General features: G+C 40.2%; 1 protein-coding gene across 2 annotated transcripts in view; it reads right to left on the bottom strand.

Moving 5' to 3' along the window:
- tln1 (talin 1) overlaps positions 1 to 16,430 on the bottom strand; it is a 101,018-nt gene that overhangs the window by 59,140 nt on the left and 25,448 nt on the right. For both annotated transcript variants that reach the window (XM_056233228.1, XM_056233229.1), the window contains exons 2-9: positions 9,636 to 9,798; positions 7,540 to 7,637; positions 6,912 to 7,041; positions 3,224 to 3,376; positions 2,654 to 2,796; positions 2,104 to 2,231; positions 480 to 540; positions 12 to 116 (exon numbers count right to left, since the gene is read on the bottom strand). In XM_056233228.1, coding sequence (XP_056089203.1) covers positions 12 to 116; positions 480 to 540; positions 2,104 to 2,231; positions 2,654 to 2,796; positions 3,224 to 3,376; positions 6,912 to 7,041; positions 7,540 to 7,637; positions 9,636 to 9,765 — 948 coding nt within the window. In that variant the 5' untranslated portion in view covers positions 9,766 to 9,798. The remainder of the gene's footprint in view (positions 1 to 11; positions 117 to 479; positions 541 to 2,103; positions 2,232 to 2,653; positions 2,797 to 3,223; positions 3,377 to 6,911; positions 7,042 to 7,539; positions 7,638 to 9,635; positions 9,799 to 16,430) is intronic.

Genomic DNA, 16,430 nt, shown 5'->3' with positions numbered 1-16,430 from the left:
GAGTTGGTTACCTTCACTAAGAAGAAGGACACTCCGTAGGTTTTCAGAGATCTGGCTAGTTTGACGTAGCTGACTTTGGCTTCAATCTCGGTCATGTTTTGGCAGTTTTTGTGTGCCTTAAAGAGAAGGGTTTATCATGACATTTTAATTCAATTTCACTTCACTTAACAATTCATTTTATAGACCTCTACAGACACAGGCCAAAAAGATAACACAAACGGGCTAAATGTATATGTCATATGACACATATGCTAGGCAGATTAAAGGAAGATTCTCATACAAGCATCTAGGAATTATTGGATTGACTAAACTGTGCAGGCCAAGAACGGACCGACGGTCGTCTTCATTTATATTGCTGTTGCCTGACTGGGAATAGAAAAGCTGCTGGTGGATCCCCTAAATTTTACATTTAGCACATAGTTCTACACCTAACATGGGTATGAAAAACATGGCCCATAATGCATCAGACATAACCTCACCTGGAAGATCCTTTTCTCGCCCTTGTTCTTGACGTACTCTTTTGGCAAGAATTCTTTCACACTGGAGGAGACGGACAGAAAGCAAGAATTACCTATTGATTTTGCAGAATTAAAGCAGTTTGGACTAGTGGTTGTGCTGGCAAGTGAACAGGCCTGTCAACGTTTCTAGTTATGTGATTACATGCAAATTACAACAGGTTTAAAAAGTGATTTTTCACTATTATTTACAACAGCATTTTCATGGGTTTAAATCAAATATTTATTTTCAACTTGCTGTCCGTCGGAGACAATAACGTACATAATACATGCACACGAGTATAAACGTTCTTCCTCGCTGAAATTGAATGATCAGGGAATGGAGTGAAATACTTCACACTGCAGCTAAAGAGAAGAAACGCCAACTGAGAAACCTCACCGGGTCCGTGAACATCCTTCTACAGGTGTTTGTTTTGACAGACATTTTTTATCACGAACTACGCATTCTGATTCTGACATTCCTGATTTTAATATTTTCAACAATTTTCTATTCTTGACTAATCTTTTTTTTTTTTTTTATATAATTTTGGCAACAGCTGAAGTGTTTAAATGAGTCACTGTAGTCGGCCAATTTGACTGATTTTGAGGTGATTTTTATAAAATGTAGTTTGATCACTTCACAGTTGTTTACAAGATTAGTTATCAACATTTGATAAAATGTTTTTAATTTTCCAATACAAGATGATAAGCATTATGGTTTTTTGTTACCCCCTTAGCATATTTTGACTCAAGTAAAAAGATTTTTTTTTTATTATATATAATTTATAAACAACAACCCAGATGGGACAAGAGGTTGGAGAGTAAAAAAAAAAAAAAAAAAAACTTTGTTAACATGTAGCCCTTGTTGTGCCAAGTCTGGATTACTGTAGTCATAAATATAGACTACTGTACAACTCAAAAATGATAAAGGCCTAAATGAATGATGTTAGCATGAATGACATACATGAAAATAGTCCTTGGTTACAAATTTGAATTTTTATGCATAGAAAATACTAATATTGGCTATAATGTAAATATAGGCTATTAGACAATATCAAACCTACATCCAAATATGAAATGCAATACATTTATACAAAATGAAAACAAATATGATGGATAAAAAAATATATATGAAAGTGCCACTACTGGAAGACGTTTAACAAAATTCTTGAATTTAACAAAAAAAGTTTTGAGTTTATATGTAATTAATCATCACCGAAGCTCGACAAGTGAAATAGAGTGTCATAGAGCCTGTGTTAATCTCGTCAATGATGTCACTGATGAATATGTTAATGAAGTCTAGATGAAAAATAGAGGCACCATGGCAAAACTATTTTCATTACAATATATTGTTTAGGAGAATATGATGAGGGTATAATAAGTAACAATGCAAGCAATTGGTAATGTAATAACCATGATTTTAGAGGAAGAATAATGTAGAAAGAATTTATGCAAATATTTCAATCATAGTGTGTTGAAAATCAACCCCTTGTGCTGAATGAGCTCCGCATCGGTGCACTGCTTTTGATTTTGCTATGGTATCCGGGGCCCTGGTGCCGGTTGTTGCTGTGGGCCCTTGTAAGGATAAATAAAAATGTCAAGAGCTCACTCGAGGAATCCGGGCTTGTGTTTAGACTCATTGTGGTCTCCAAACTGGATCTGGCACTGGTATCCGGCAAACTCACAGGCCTTATCAAAGGAGACGGGATGGGAGCCGTTCAAGATGTCATCACGGGCCTGGAATACAAAAAAAATAACATTGTTCAAAAGTGCAACTGAATCTGAACAAAATTAGCAACAACCTGATATAGCGAACCAGGCAGTGTGTGATACATTTCTAGCAAGAAGTATTTTGTCTGTCCACAGTGAAAGCAGAAAATATGCACGACGCAGCACAATACAATCAGACCATATTTGATGTTTAACATAATGACATTACAATGTGAATGAGGGTTTTCCCGTATAATGCCACAGAAACATTGACAGAACGTCATGCCACTGAGGATAGAAACATGTCAAATATCTGCATTCGATCCAAGAGAAACAGTGACAAATGTGAGATTTGATAAACTCCCCAACAGGTTGTAGAGATATCAATGAGTTTACAGATAGCACAAGGACATGATTATGATGTGAAGGTGACGTTCTGTGGCCCTTACCTGCACATAGAGCAGGTTGAGCTGTACAGGGTCCCTGGAGTCCACATTCTGGTCCGAGTAGAAGAACTTTCTCCTGAGGAGCAGCATCTCAAACTCCTCGACACCCTGCTCTCGCAGCGTACGCCCATGATCCAACCAATTCACTGAATAAGCGTTAAAATACAGCTCTGACATCAGCAAATTCAACTAGATTCAATTATCATACAAATGCACACCTGAATTTCTTTACAAAACTTAAATTTGAATTATGTATTTTTTAATGGATTATATGGAGTGCACAGTGAAGAAAAGCAGGCAATAGCAGTCCAATCATGTGAGAATATACATTTGGTCACTACAAAACTCTTTTATGTTATAGTTTTGATAGCTTTACTTTTATACTACAACGATAATAATGGATAATGAACAGGTGTGTACAAACATTTGACAGGTATAGTGTATAGTCAACAAGTTAAGAATATGTGTTATGTACTATATGTATGTAATATGTACTGTACTGATGACCTTCTAAACTAGCAAACAACATAAACCAATATTTGTTTTATTCATGGTAAGCAGAATGAGACATACACTCATCATCTGTGTGAAGTTTCTGTTTGAGTTTCTCCATTTTCTTCTCATCCCTCAGGAGGGTCTTGTCTTTTTTCAGTGTTCCCGTGGTCTCTTCCTTCTTTTCCTCTCCCACGTCACGCACCAGTGAGTACTCGTCATAGTTTGTGATGCCTGAGAAATCAGAAGTTTTACTACCTCAATGCATTCAAACTGTTTCTCAACATCATATTAGTACAATTAAACCTCTAAAGATCCTTTTTACCCACAATAATCATTGTCCTGTGTGACATTTACAGTAGATATAGTCTTGGGAAACTCTTGCTGTGTATTCAAGACAAGACAGCGTTTCCTCAAAAAATGCAGTGTGGTCACAAAGTTGCTTATAGTTAGTATAATGTCTAAAGTGGAACATTGAAATTAAGTGTAACCCTGGTTTATATTAAACATAGATATAGCAGGTTTTACCAGGTCAGCTGGATTAGCTTGATGTGCTCACTGAATGCCCTTTAACACTGGGGTACCACAGGGTTCAGTAATGGGACCGCTATTTTTCTCTACCTACACTGTATCACGCAGGATAATCATCCAAGTCACATGGGCCTTGTTATTACTTGGTATCAAGATGTGTTTTTGGTCATCCAATCACAAGTGATCAGTGTTAAATACAGTTGGAAATGGGGTCTAAAACATTTTGTGAACAGAAAAGCTTGTCTAGGGCTGTGACAGTGAAATAAAAAAATATGTACCGGTAGTGTTTATTTGAGCAAAAAAGTGTTTATTTGAGCAATTCCGTCAAAGAAACAACACACTAAAGCCTGTAAAGCATTGGAATAAATATCAGTAAATAATGGTAACTTAAATAATATAATAAAGTTAAATATAAAAAAAAAACAAAAAACTTTCGTAAAAAAAAAAAAAAACTCTTTTCTGATATCTTCAGGTTTTCTACTTGTAAAAAGAATGAAGAGCGAATTTTATCTTCCACAAGGGCAAGGCATTAGGCTATGTTTGATTTTGCGCTGCTAGAGAAATCGAACCCGCGTGTGTGAAACGCGCTTTACAAATAAACTTGACGCGCATTACCATGTCTAAGCACAAACTGTGTTGACGTGCAAGTAAAAATGTAGGCTTATCTGTCCTACAGCTTTTTTCTACTTTACCACAGTAAATTATACGAATATAATAGAACCAAGGAAGAAACGTTTATAATCCCCTTCGAAAATGGGTGAGACGTGAGTGAAGATTTGGGAAGAGATTCCATGCAGGGATTAGTTATGAATTTTGAATATTCGATTAGTTGATTTAATTATAGAATATCGAATAGGTTGTGCGATTATTCTCCAAAATAAAATCTCCATGTTTTCGGTGCTGATGCGGTGGTGACGCGTTCATGTAACCAGAGGGTGGCGCTGCCAATAACGCACATGACAGCTGTCACAAAGAACCGGCAAAAGTAATTATTATTATGAATGTGTCAAATATAGCAAGGAGACATTTTAATTGTTATTAATAAACTAGTGTTTTCTGTGTCAGTGTCGGCTGCAAAGATTAAGTTGAGGATGCTGACTCATCATCTTCGCAGTGAACTACAGAGAGAAATGCACATTTCATACCGATTAGCAGAGGTGGGTAGAGTATCCAAAAACTGTACTCAAGTAAAAGTACAAATACTTATAGAAATATTTACTCAAAGTAAAAGTAAAAGTAATAATCTTAAAAGTTACTTGAGTAAGAGTAAAAAAGTATCCAATGAAAAAACTACTCAAGTAGTTAGTTACTAGTTACTTTGGATCACATAGGCCTATATATATATATATATAACATGATATTATTTAGATATTTTTTCATTTAAATGACTAAAATGATCATAATTAGATAAGCTATCTTTGCAACAAAAACAGAAGAGACAAACATTATTTCTGTATATTATATATACAGCCCGAAAACCATTGCCTGTCCTTTGGTTTGTATAATAGTATAATAACTTATACAACTACATTTGGATTATTAGACAATGTCGGAATAAAGTGACTCTATGGAGTTTTGCATTCAAATGTAAAGGGATGGCAGTCATGTCATGCCCAACACAAACAACGATCAAATGCAAGGATATTCTTCTGTCTGTTCTCCAAAATGTATGTAAATGTAGGCTATATTTATGAAAGCATCTTTAAACTGGTTAACTGTGTCTAATAAGGCAGGCAACGGCATTCGTTTTCAAGTCGAGTTCGCACGCCCCTGCGCAATACACACATTGTGTGTGTACACACATTCATAAACTGGACGATAGCTTATTTAATGTATTAAATTAATGTATATGTCCAAAAAAAGGGTAATGTCACACTTTGTAGTAGTGCTATATGGCGTAATAATCTGTTTGGTTGTAAAATGTATTACCTGAATGAAATCGAATGTATCGTCGTGTGGAATAATTCATTCACAGACAGCTTACGAAGTAACATACGAAGATGTTCAACTAATAAAGATCTTCATCGCTGGCAAAAAATATGATGCATTTGCAGATTTACTTTCTAGACTGTACTGTAGACTGTGGACCGCCACTTCATACAACGCTCTTGATGTTCTTAAATCTTCCTGTTACGACTCCGAGACGATTCAGTGCGTGCAGGAAACTGAACAGATCATTCAAACTGATTCGCGAACCGATTTAGACAGATCTGCCCAACGTGTTTGATGACGTCTTTGAACAGAATCGACTCAAAAGAGTGATTCATTTGTGAATTGAGCATCGCTCATGCCCAGAAAAAAAGAGAGAGCGCGCTTAGAATAAACTACGCTTTTAACAACATATTGCATTAAAATAAAGTAACGAGAGGAACGTCGCCCAACGTAACGAAGTAAAAGTACAGTTTTTTAATTAGAAATGTACTCGAGTTAAAGTAAAAGTACCCACAATAAAATCTACTCTTAAAAGTAAAAAATTTCCAAAAAACTACTCAAGTAAATGTAACGAAGTAAATGTACTTCGTTACTACCCACCTCTGCCGATTAGCCTACATAAGCAAAGAGTAGGCTAGTTTGTTTCTTTTCGTTTTGAATTGTTTTGTTTTGAAGTAGACAATTCAAGCTTTCTATATGGAATATTGTTAAATTCGCTGATAATCGGGTGACCACATCGCAAACCAGAATTCAAAGCTGACAAAGCTTCAATTTATGGGCTCACGCACAACTCTCTCATTCGTCATGAATCCAAATGTTTCCATGGCTGCGATGTAACATTTAATTGCTAACCTTTCGTAAACAAAGCTTTGTGCTTCACTCATGTCATAATATTCATGTAAAACAGCATTCACATACAAAAAATGTGTTTCGGCGGACTACCGCCAGTGCTACTCAGCCACCACGGTGGCGCTTTACAACTGGAGTGGTGCGGTTGTCAAGTTTACCGGCACAGCCCTAAGCTTGTCAAAAGTGTTTGTGACCACACTGCATTTTCAGTAGAGTGTCTGTGGAGGAGCATCAAAATAAAGTGTTAGCAGATATTAGGCAGACAGTCTACTAATCCTCTAATGACTGCTGGTTGACATACAGTTGCAAAGTTACTTATAGTCAGTAGAATGTCTAAAGTGGACCATCAGAATAATGTGTAACCAAAAGCAGGAAAGCTCTGGCCTAAAAATAACTAATAAGCAGTCAGATTAGAGTTCACTTTTAGGACTGGTTCGTCATATGGACATAAACTTACCTATTCTGGCACAGATGGTCATTAACATGTCACTGACGATTTTTGAGTCATCCACCATCACTGTTTTCACAGTCCCATCCAACATGCGGATCTTCAGGGGTCTCTGTTTCTTTTTGTACTCCAGAGTGTCCTAACGAAAACATGTTCTTATGAAATATCCTTCATATCAAATCCAGCATATTATCTACACAAGTGTTATGCATCTCTTAGATGAGGGTCAATTTTGAATGACTGGTCATGGTAACAATAGATTTCTACAAATAATGTTGCCATTTACATTTTTTTTTATTTATTATTTGACAGATGCTTAAGTAATTTACAATAACATTTTATCAGTCAGTATGTACTGATAAAAAAGCTTGCTGTTGCAAGAGCAATGTTACAGTCACCAGTTACAGGTACTTAAAATTGCATGGACTGATTTTTAAAAATATTTCAAACATATTTAAAATATGTCAGTCTTATCAAATCAGTCCTGATGCATTATGCAATCATCACTCATGAATACCACACCTTTCATTTTTATTTATTTTTTCACTCATTGGTGATTTCTAGACAAGAAAACATTTAACTTAGAGATTCCACTCACACTGAACAGTTTGAAGTTGATGAAATATTGTACACTCACCCCGTTCCTCAGCATGTAGTAGTCCAGAGCTTTGCCTGCTTCCAGCCAGATGCCCTTTTTTGGGTCTTCATCCGACAGGAACAGGCCATAGTCACTGGCTGCAAATAGACAGTAGAGATAGTGCGCGGTCAAGAACGTCAAGATGAGAGGGAGCATTATTAACTGGCCATTTTCTGAATCATTCCTAATGCCGTTCATCTTTCTGACACAACATCAGAACGTCAGATGCAACGCAGTGAAATAAAAAATAAAACAAGGTCTAGAGATGTGTGGGTTTTAAACTTGTTTTAAATAGAGCGCCGTGTTTTTAGAGCATTGTGTCATGTGCGTAAAACTGCAAAAGATGCGAGATGCGAGTGCAACGGGTAAAGATGTGTGTCTGTTTGTGTTCACACAGAGAAACAATGGAAAAGCAGCGCCGTGGAATGCAAAAACATGTTCTGTGTGAACGGCTCCTTATGGTTGTTTTTTGTCCTACAGTATAAATCATCATCCACTTCTTTTGTGAACAAGAACAGCTTGGAAATTCTCCTTATGTCTTACACTGAATAAAGATATTATTAGGGTCTTGGAATGATGACATGAGGGGGAGTAAATGCTGACAAAACTGTTTGCTTTAAGTTTAAAGAATAACCAGAGAAATGCATGTCAGTTGACGCACATCGCAGAAGCATTTCGAGACGCATGTCCAAACTCATGAGAGGTATGTAATATGTACTCTTGAAAAATTGCAGCTTATCTCAGCCCTGTGCAAGTTCCTGTGTGCACACTGCTGTAGTCAATCAAACGGCCAGCCAAACTAAAGGCCTTTTCAACACTGAAATTTACATATATCATTAAATGCTACAACACTTTGGTGGTTTAACTTAATGAATTTTGGACCAAAAAGTAGGGCTCAATATTCATATTTTTAGATCTGTTTACTTGTCCTTTTTTTAATAATATTTGAACTAGTTGCTTTTGCCGTGGTATTGAAATTGGAGTTGAGGCTCTTGGAAAAAACTTCAAACTGGACATTGACTGTGTTATAAGTTTCAACCACTAGAGACACCGTTTAGACTTCAAAAATGTTTTGAATTTTTGTCCTCAAGGGATTGTCAACTCAGTTTATGTAAACTATGGTGACTATAAGTCTAAAACTTTGAAATGGTGATGGCAAGAAATATTTTGAGCTTCTTCTCTCAAGGATTAGATGGTGTCTTCCAAACGTAGTGTGGCAACACTGACAGACGGGCTATTTAAGACCGTTTCACATCCCACATAAGCTGTTGAGTTTGGACGAGAGCAGTCGGTCAAAGAGACGAATGACTCACAAGTTAAGACAAGTATGTCGAGCGGTTCTGAGGACAGCTGGGACCCAGCCGCACCCTAATACTGGCCCATTACAGCGCCGCACAACACACACTGCACTTACACTTGATTTCTGTGGTATGTTGTTTAGGTGCTTTTTTTCACTCTTTGGAGGGAAGAGAATTTCGGGTGGAGCAAATACTAAAAAGGGAAACCAAAATCAGAGATATTATGTTGGGATTTTAGCCAAAATGGATAATTTTCCTAGTGTTGCTGCCGATGACAGCTGTAGGCTACAAATTACGAAGCGTTTATGAAAAAACATACACAATATTGAACGTCTTAAATGTGGGGAAATAGGAAGATTTACATTGAATGGCAAATTAATATTCAGTGATCTGATTTGAGGAATGGGGCAACATGTATGTCTTACAGATATCATATAACGATCGCTTCTCGCTGGAATCTTCTCACACGGACAAGGACTCATTTTTTTCTTACACATGGTGAAATATGATACAAGTTTCAAATAGTGCTTTAGATCCACTGCTTCTAATTGAATTTTGCAGCTGATTAATTTAATGTGAGCCGTAAACATTTCAGCCATTGGCGTTCACAAGAAAACTTCGAGGGCTTTTGAAATTGTTGTACCGCTTTTCGACATCAGTAAGTTGCTTGCCTCATAACATGTTTCTGTTGAAGTGTAAGACCAACTCCTGATGAACGAATCTACTGTTAGGAGCACAAAAGTGCATGTTTGAGCACAGGTGTGTCCTGAGTTCCCCAGGGTTATCGGTGTAACTCACGCTGGCCGAGCTGTGCCTCTGGGACTCTCTCCCGGATGATGCGACAGGCGTCGTACACCATGGTGGAGGGCTCGAACTGCATGGTCTTCACCACGTTCCCCACCCCGATCTTCAGCGACAGCGCCACCATGACTGACACTACGGGACTGTGCCACTGCTACTCCTGCAAGACAAATGTGCACCACACAAACCATCAACACTGTTCAGGCTAACATGGCGATGCTAGTGATGCTTAAGATGATCTAATGCTCACTTCTGAAAGCATCGCTGATGTTTGGTTTATATACACTACGGTGGCATGGCAACTTCAGCTATCATGCAACCGAGTTAAACAGATTGCTGTACGTGTCTAGTAACACTTAAAAAAAAACAATTAAAGGTTCATCCTGTTGTGTAGATTAAATATTTATGATTTTTAAAAATTGATATGTAAAATATAGTGCTTTCTTTCCATTGTTCTGTTGTTAATGCAAATAGGATCTGTTAGATTTGAGAAAAAGATACGGAAAGGCTGAACTTCCCTCTTGCAAGGGGATTTCACTCTGAGATTTTATCAGAAACAAGGAACAAAGTAAGTCCTTTTTCACTTTTACTCAAGATCTATTTTAAATAACAGTCAAGTTAGGCAAAGACACACTATCACATGATCACGCTTTCATGTAAATCTACTAATACTATTAAAAATTCTACGTGCTTTGCAAGAAAACAAGTCTGTACGTCAGGAATGAAGCGAGATGCAATCACACAAACAAAACCACAGCAGAGAATCCAAATCAGATATACATCAGTGTGAGAAAACAAGCATACGAGTCTTCTACGTGAAGTCAATGTCCAGTAAAAAACCCAGAAGTTTCTGTTGTGTTAGTCTAAATCGTATCCTTTCTTGTACGAGAAAAAAGCTATGGGAAAACACCTCGATGAAGTAGAGGAATGCTGACAAAGAGGAAACAACACCAATACGGGATATAAGCTATGACATATCAAAATCTTTGGCGAATATGAACTATGTTGAGATGAAGACGAGCAGTCATTGGACGAATGAAGATATAAAGATGTAGAAACTACTGTCAGAGCAGCATACGAGTTCCTCACACCAAATGTATAAAAACAGGAACCAATCATAGGTCAAAACTAAAACTAAAATAAATGTGTAGCATTCATACAATAGTCGACCTAAAATGTAGTTTTCCATTTAATTTAGAGTGATCCTAAAAGTTTTATGGCAGGACCAACAGTCCTATCTCAGCATTTTAGGCACACCTCGGATGGGTAAATGAAACTTTGCGGTTTGTTTCGGGCAGAAGATATTCTGGGGGTTGTGAAGTCTTCACGGCGGAGGCCGGGGTTTCACCCGTAGGGCACCAACATTACGTTGTAGAGATGAACCACAATTCTGGCAATCGAAAATGCAGGAACGATGATGATTAGTCTCGAGCGGAGTGATATATTTTCATCTAACCTGTTGTCAGTATTTAATGCATGTTTGAATAAATCTATCATGAAATCAAGTTAACACCAGCCACAATTTAAATATTTATGTTTCAACGACAAATTGGAGTAGAACCATAATTATAAATTTAAAAAATATATATAAAAAAGCCTTGTGTAATTTAAATGTTTACATAAAACCTAAGTGTTGATTACTAAATAAATTGGATTAAATCAATTGATTAATAAATGTAAAACATTTAGCCGAAAAATCTAAAAAATAATGTTTCTTTTTGTTTCAGTGTTTTTGTAAAACATTTTTTATTAAGTTGGTCCACCAATACTAAAAAACAATGACTATTTGTAGATTTTCACAGCAAACAATACAAAACTTAAGCAAATATAAAAATCACAATTATACTGTGAAAGCAATTGCAATTTCCGTCATTCAGAATTAGCCATAATAATTAGAAAAAAGGTTTCACAAATCCACAAAAAAAGAGACTAATTGTGAAAGTTACAATCCGTCACATAATACACATGACCTGTTGGATTTTCTTTTTTGTAGTCCTTTATTCCATGATATATGAGCCCTTCAAATCTTCATCAGATGGTATTTAGTCATTTCCTGTAAGGTTAGGCTAAAAACACTGTCACCAGTGGCACAACTCAAGCCTGAACGACAGCGTGACGGGGCAGTGTTGAGGTCAGCTGTGTTTATGAGCTGTGCGAGAGGACACACACATTCCTGAGGAGGCGCTGTGTGTGTGTGCACTCTCATTGGGACACGCTCTTCTCTCTGGGGAGGAGACTGGAAGTCTTCCAGTGTGTGTGTGTGTGTGTGTGTGTGTGTGTGTGTGTGTGTGTTGGGTAGGAGTTGAGGAGGGACACTTTTCCACATACTTCCAGCATTCCCTTCATAGCCCAGTGTAACGCTCCTCCCAAAACAAGGTCTTGTAAAGGAAGGAAACAGCGTAATACTGATATAACAACATAAAGCCACTAGGAATGTGCAAACCATGGCTAGGTTCTCTGAACGAGTTGGTGACAAGCATCATTTTCATGGCACTACAAATCAAATTGCAAAAATGAACACTTTTCCAAAGAGTTCCTCAAACACTCCCTTATCAGCTATTCATTGGAAACCCACATATTCCTGTTCAAAACTCACTTCTTGACAGAATGTGTTGTCGAAGGCGGCGGATGTTACACAAGCACTATCTTATGACGGTCGGTGATGATAAAATGACATTAATAAAGGCGATCTTTCCTGGTAACCGGCAGCACAGACAAAGAAAAGGGAAGTAGCTGCATATGTACTAACAATAAAAAAGAAACGAAAAGAAGCTGAGAAGGAAGGCAGGCCGTGTCCTGTGGAGGATCCCCCAAAAACTAACCATATTGATTTCTAAGATCACTCTTTGTAATATAGTTCTTTCATTTCCCACAGTAAAGTAGTCTTACGGCTATCTTTAATTAGTGCCATTTTTTAGCAAACATGATATAAATATAATATGATTAAACTACATATGTAATAAGTTTGATTAAACTGATCTATTGGTAGATAAATGAGTTCTGAGATTATGGTTATTGTTAATAGTATGATTTTAAGAGGTTTGCTCAGTTTCAAGAACAGCGTGTGTGCGTGTGTGTGTGTGTGTATGTGTGTGTGTGTGTGTCTGGACTGAAGGAAATGAAACTGCTGAACAGGGAAGTCTATTAATGAAGTGTGCATGTGACCAGCCGGAGCTCTACCCTATTCCATTCACGACGCATCGTTTATTATTTAATCTGTTTAATAAGTATATTTTTGATTAAATCTGAGCGCTGTCTCACTCCTCCAGAGGCTGCGAGGTCATTTCATCTGCCGGCCCAGAAAAGTTATGAAAGACATCGTTAAAATAGTCCGAGTGACTACAGTGGCTCAATCTTAAAGCTGCAGTAGGGAGTTTTGAGAAAACGTTGACTTAGCCTGAAAATTTGAACAAGCACAACTTACAGGTCCCGCCCCCCTTGCTCTCTGCTGCGCTACATCCCTCCCTCCACAGCTCGTCCCCCACAGCTCGTCCCCCACAGCTCCTCCCCCACAGCTCCTCCCTCCACAGCTCGTCCCCCACAGCTCCTCCCCCACAGCTCCTCCCCCACAGCTCCTCCCTCCACAGCTCCTCCCTCCACAGCTCGTCCCCCACAGCTCCTCCCCCACAGCTCCTCCCTCCACAGCTCGTCCCCCACAGCTCCTCCCCCACAGCTCCTCCCTCCACAGCTCCTCCCTCCACAGCTCGTCCCCCACAGCTCCTCCCTCCACAGCTCCTCCCCCACAGCTCCTCCCTCCAGAGCTCCTCCCCCACAGCTCCTCCCTCCACAGCTCGTCCCCCACAGCTCCTCCCCCACAGCTCCTCCCTCCACAGCTCGTCCCCCACAGCTCCTCCCTCCACAGCTCGTCCCCCACAGCTCGTCCCCCACAGCTCCTCCCCCACAGCTCCTCCCCCACAGCTCCTCCCTCCACAGCTCCTCCCTCCACAGCTCGTCCCCCACAGCTCGTCCTCCACAGCTCCTCCCCCACAGCTCCTCTCCCACAGCTCCTCCCCCACAGCTCCTCCTCCACAGCTCCTCCCCCACAGCTCCTCCCTCCACAGCTCCTCCCCCACAGCTCCTCCCTCACAGCTCCTCCCCCACAGCTCCTCCCTCCACAGCTCCTCCCCCACAGCTCCTCCCCCACAGCTCCTCCCTCCACAGCTCGTCCCCCACAGCTCCTCCCCCACAGCTCGTCCCCCACAGCTCCTCCCTCCACAGCTCCTCCCTCCACAGCTCGTCCCCCACAGCTCGTCCCCCACAGCTCGTCCCCCACAGCTCCTCCCTCCACAGCTCCTCCCTCCACAGCTCGTCCCTCACAGCTCGTCCTCCACAGCTCCTCCCCCACAGCTCCTCCCCCACAGCTCCTCCCCCACAGCTCCTCCTCCACAGCTCCTCCCCCACAGCTCCTCCCTCCACAGCTCCTCCCCCACAGCTCCTCCTCCACAGCTCCTCCCCCACAGCTCCTCCCCCACAGCTCCTCCCCCACAGCTCCTCCCTCCACAGCTCCTCCCCCACAGCTCCTCCTCCACAGCTCCTCCCCCACAGCTCCTCCCCCACAGCTCCTCCCCCACAGCTCCTCCCCCACAGCTCCTCCCCCACAGCTCCTCCTCCACAGCTCCTCCCCCACAGCTCCTCCCTCCACAGCTCCTCCCCCACAGCTCCTCCCCCACAGCTCCTCCCCCACAGCTCCTCCCCCACAGCTCCTCCCCCACAGCTCGTCCTCCACAGCTCGTCCTCCACAGCGGAGCCTGTCGTGAACGCGCAGGCTAGTAAACAGGGCCACCCATAACAGTGGATAAAAAGTTATATAGCACATTCACTAATAGGGACTAAACGTCAATAATATACTTTACATTGACTATGGCCTGCCCATACTTTGACTAAAAACTTGGTCCTCAAATCATTATGTATTTTGCAATAGCCTACATGTAACTTTATAACATTGCACTCTTTCTATAAGTTATAAATAGCTAGTAAGATAATGTTAATATAACGGTAACTAACGTTACAGTATGTAAGTAATTATTCTAGCGATATATAATGCTAGATAAGGTGTGCTAGTCCATTATTTCAGCAACATGACAAGCCAGTGAATTAGCAGGTTTCAATTGTTGCTTAGCAGAGTGCGTGACATTTTATCTACATGTTATGCGGCTAGAGTTTTGACACCAAGTCAATGGGCTCTGTGTAATTCTTTGTTTTTCGCTTGTTTATCGTCATCGGTCTTTTTCCTTTTACCTCTTTGTTTTATGAGCAGGTGCCCCTCGAGAATTGGCAGTTTAGGTTGTTTCTCCGTCATAAGCACAGCTGCAGCTCGCCGGCAATCTTGAGTTTGAACAACGGCTCGCGCTGTGCAAGAGAGGGGTGTGTCAGCGCGGACACGAGCGTGAGTGACACTGCTAAGACATTCCTCCTGGCTCTGATTGGTTGTTTCTGACCGGGAGCGTGTATTTCTTGCAAATGGCAATAGGACCACTGGGAGGAGCCAGAGGAGCTTGATTTTTACACAGATTATCTGTCTCATATTCTACTGTCAGGATATGACGACAGTTTTAGCAAATACATTTTTTCAAAAGTTACCTACAGCAGCTTTAAGTTTATCAAGCGACGAGAATACTTTTTGTGCGCAAAAACAAAAATAACGACTTTATTCAACCATCTCTTCTCTTCACAGGTCATTCTCCTAAAATGGACCAGAACGCAGGCTCTCTATTGGCCGACGCTGGTCGTGTGTGTGATGCTGGCCAATAGTGAGCCTGCGTGTGACGTACAGCCCAGAAGCGCTGCGCTGTTACACTACGTGAACTCACTCGGACCCACACAGAAGAACATGAATAGTTGAATAAAGTCGTTAACTTAGGGGGTTTTTTGCGCACAAAAAGTATTCTCGTCGCTTGATAAACTGACGGTTGAGCCACTGTAGTCACTCGGACTATTTTAACGATGTCTTTAATAACTTTTCTGGGCCGGCAGATGAAATGACCTCGCAGCCTCTGGAGGAGTGATCCAGCTCTCAGATTTCATCAACAATATCTTCATTTGTGTCCCGAAGATGAACCAAAGTCTTACGGGTTTGGTTAATTTTATAGAAAGGGAAAAATAAATGTAAAATGAATAGAGCGGTGGTAATATATTTTGTATTTCAGTCAGGAAGTTGAATGATCCGGCAGGGAAGGTGAACTCGGGGCAGGACGAGGACTTGGCCAAAGAAAAAAGAAAAGAAAAATCAACATCTTAGGTTTGGAAATATTTTGGATACAGAAAAGATGATGTATCAGAGCCAGGTAATCTGCAAACCCTGTCAAACTATCATTGCGGCAAAACAGAGTATTGAGGGCCATTCACACAGAACGCGTTCTTGTAGTAAAACACACGAGACGAGGTCTAGAAACCTTGGTTAGTTTGACGTCGGGACTCGGGTCTAGCACGTTTACATAGAAATATCATGTAGCCTATAATAATAACAGACATTTGAGAATTCAAAAAGGCATAAAGAAAAAATGGACACCATGTATCATTTCTGCAAAGATATGGCCCCTGCAAATATCGTCAATAAAGCTGGCTTCCAAAGAGAAAATGATACAGACGAGTATGCAAGGAAATGTTGAAGGCGGCTTATTAGCCACAAATTTTTTGCGCTCGTAGCACTCTCTGCAATTCTTGCTTTAGTTAAGGAAATATTGTTTCAAAATTGTGATTAAAATTGAAAATCACAAAATTGATTAGTTTTTGTTGTCCATATCGCACAGCCCTACTGTGAAGTTAAGTTATAGTGTATTTTATGCTCCTGTG

This window comes from Rhinichthys klamathensis, unplaced genomic scaffold (genome assembly GCF_029890125.1).
Source record: "Rhinichthys klamathensis goyatoka isolate OS25496 unplaced genomic scaffold, OSU_Roscu_1.1 h1tg000363l_1, whole genome shotgun sequence".
NCBI classification, from domain to species: domain Eukaryota; kingdom Metazoa; phylum Chordata; class Actinopteri; order Cypriniformes; family Leuciscidae; genus Rhinichthys; species Rhinichthys klamathensis.
The sequence above is the reverse complement of the archived record's forward strand: the minus strand, read 5'-3'. Positions and strand labels throughout refer to the sequence as shown.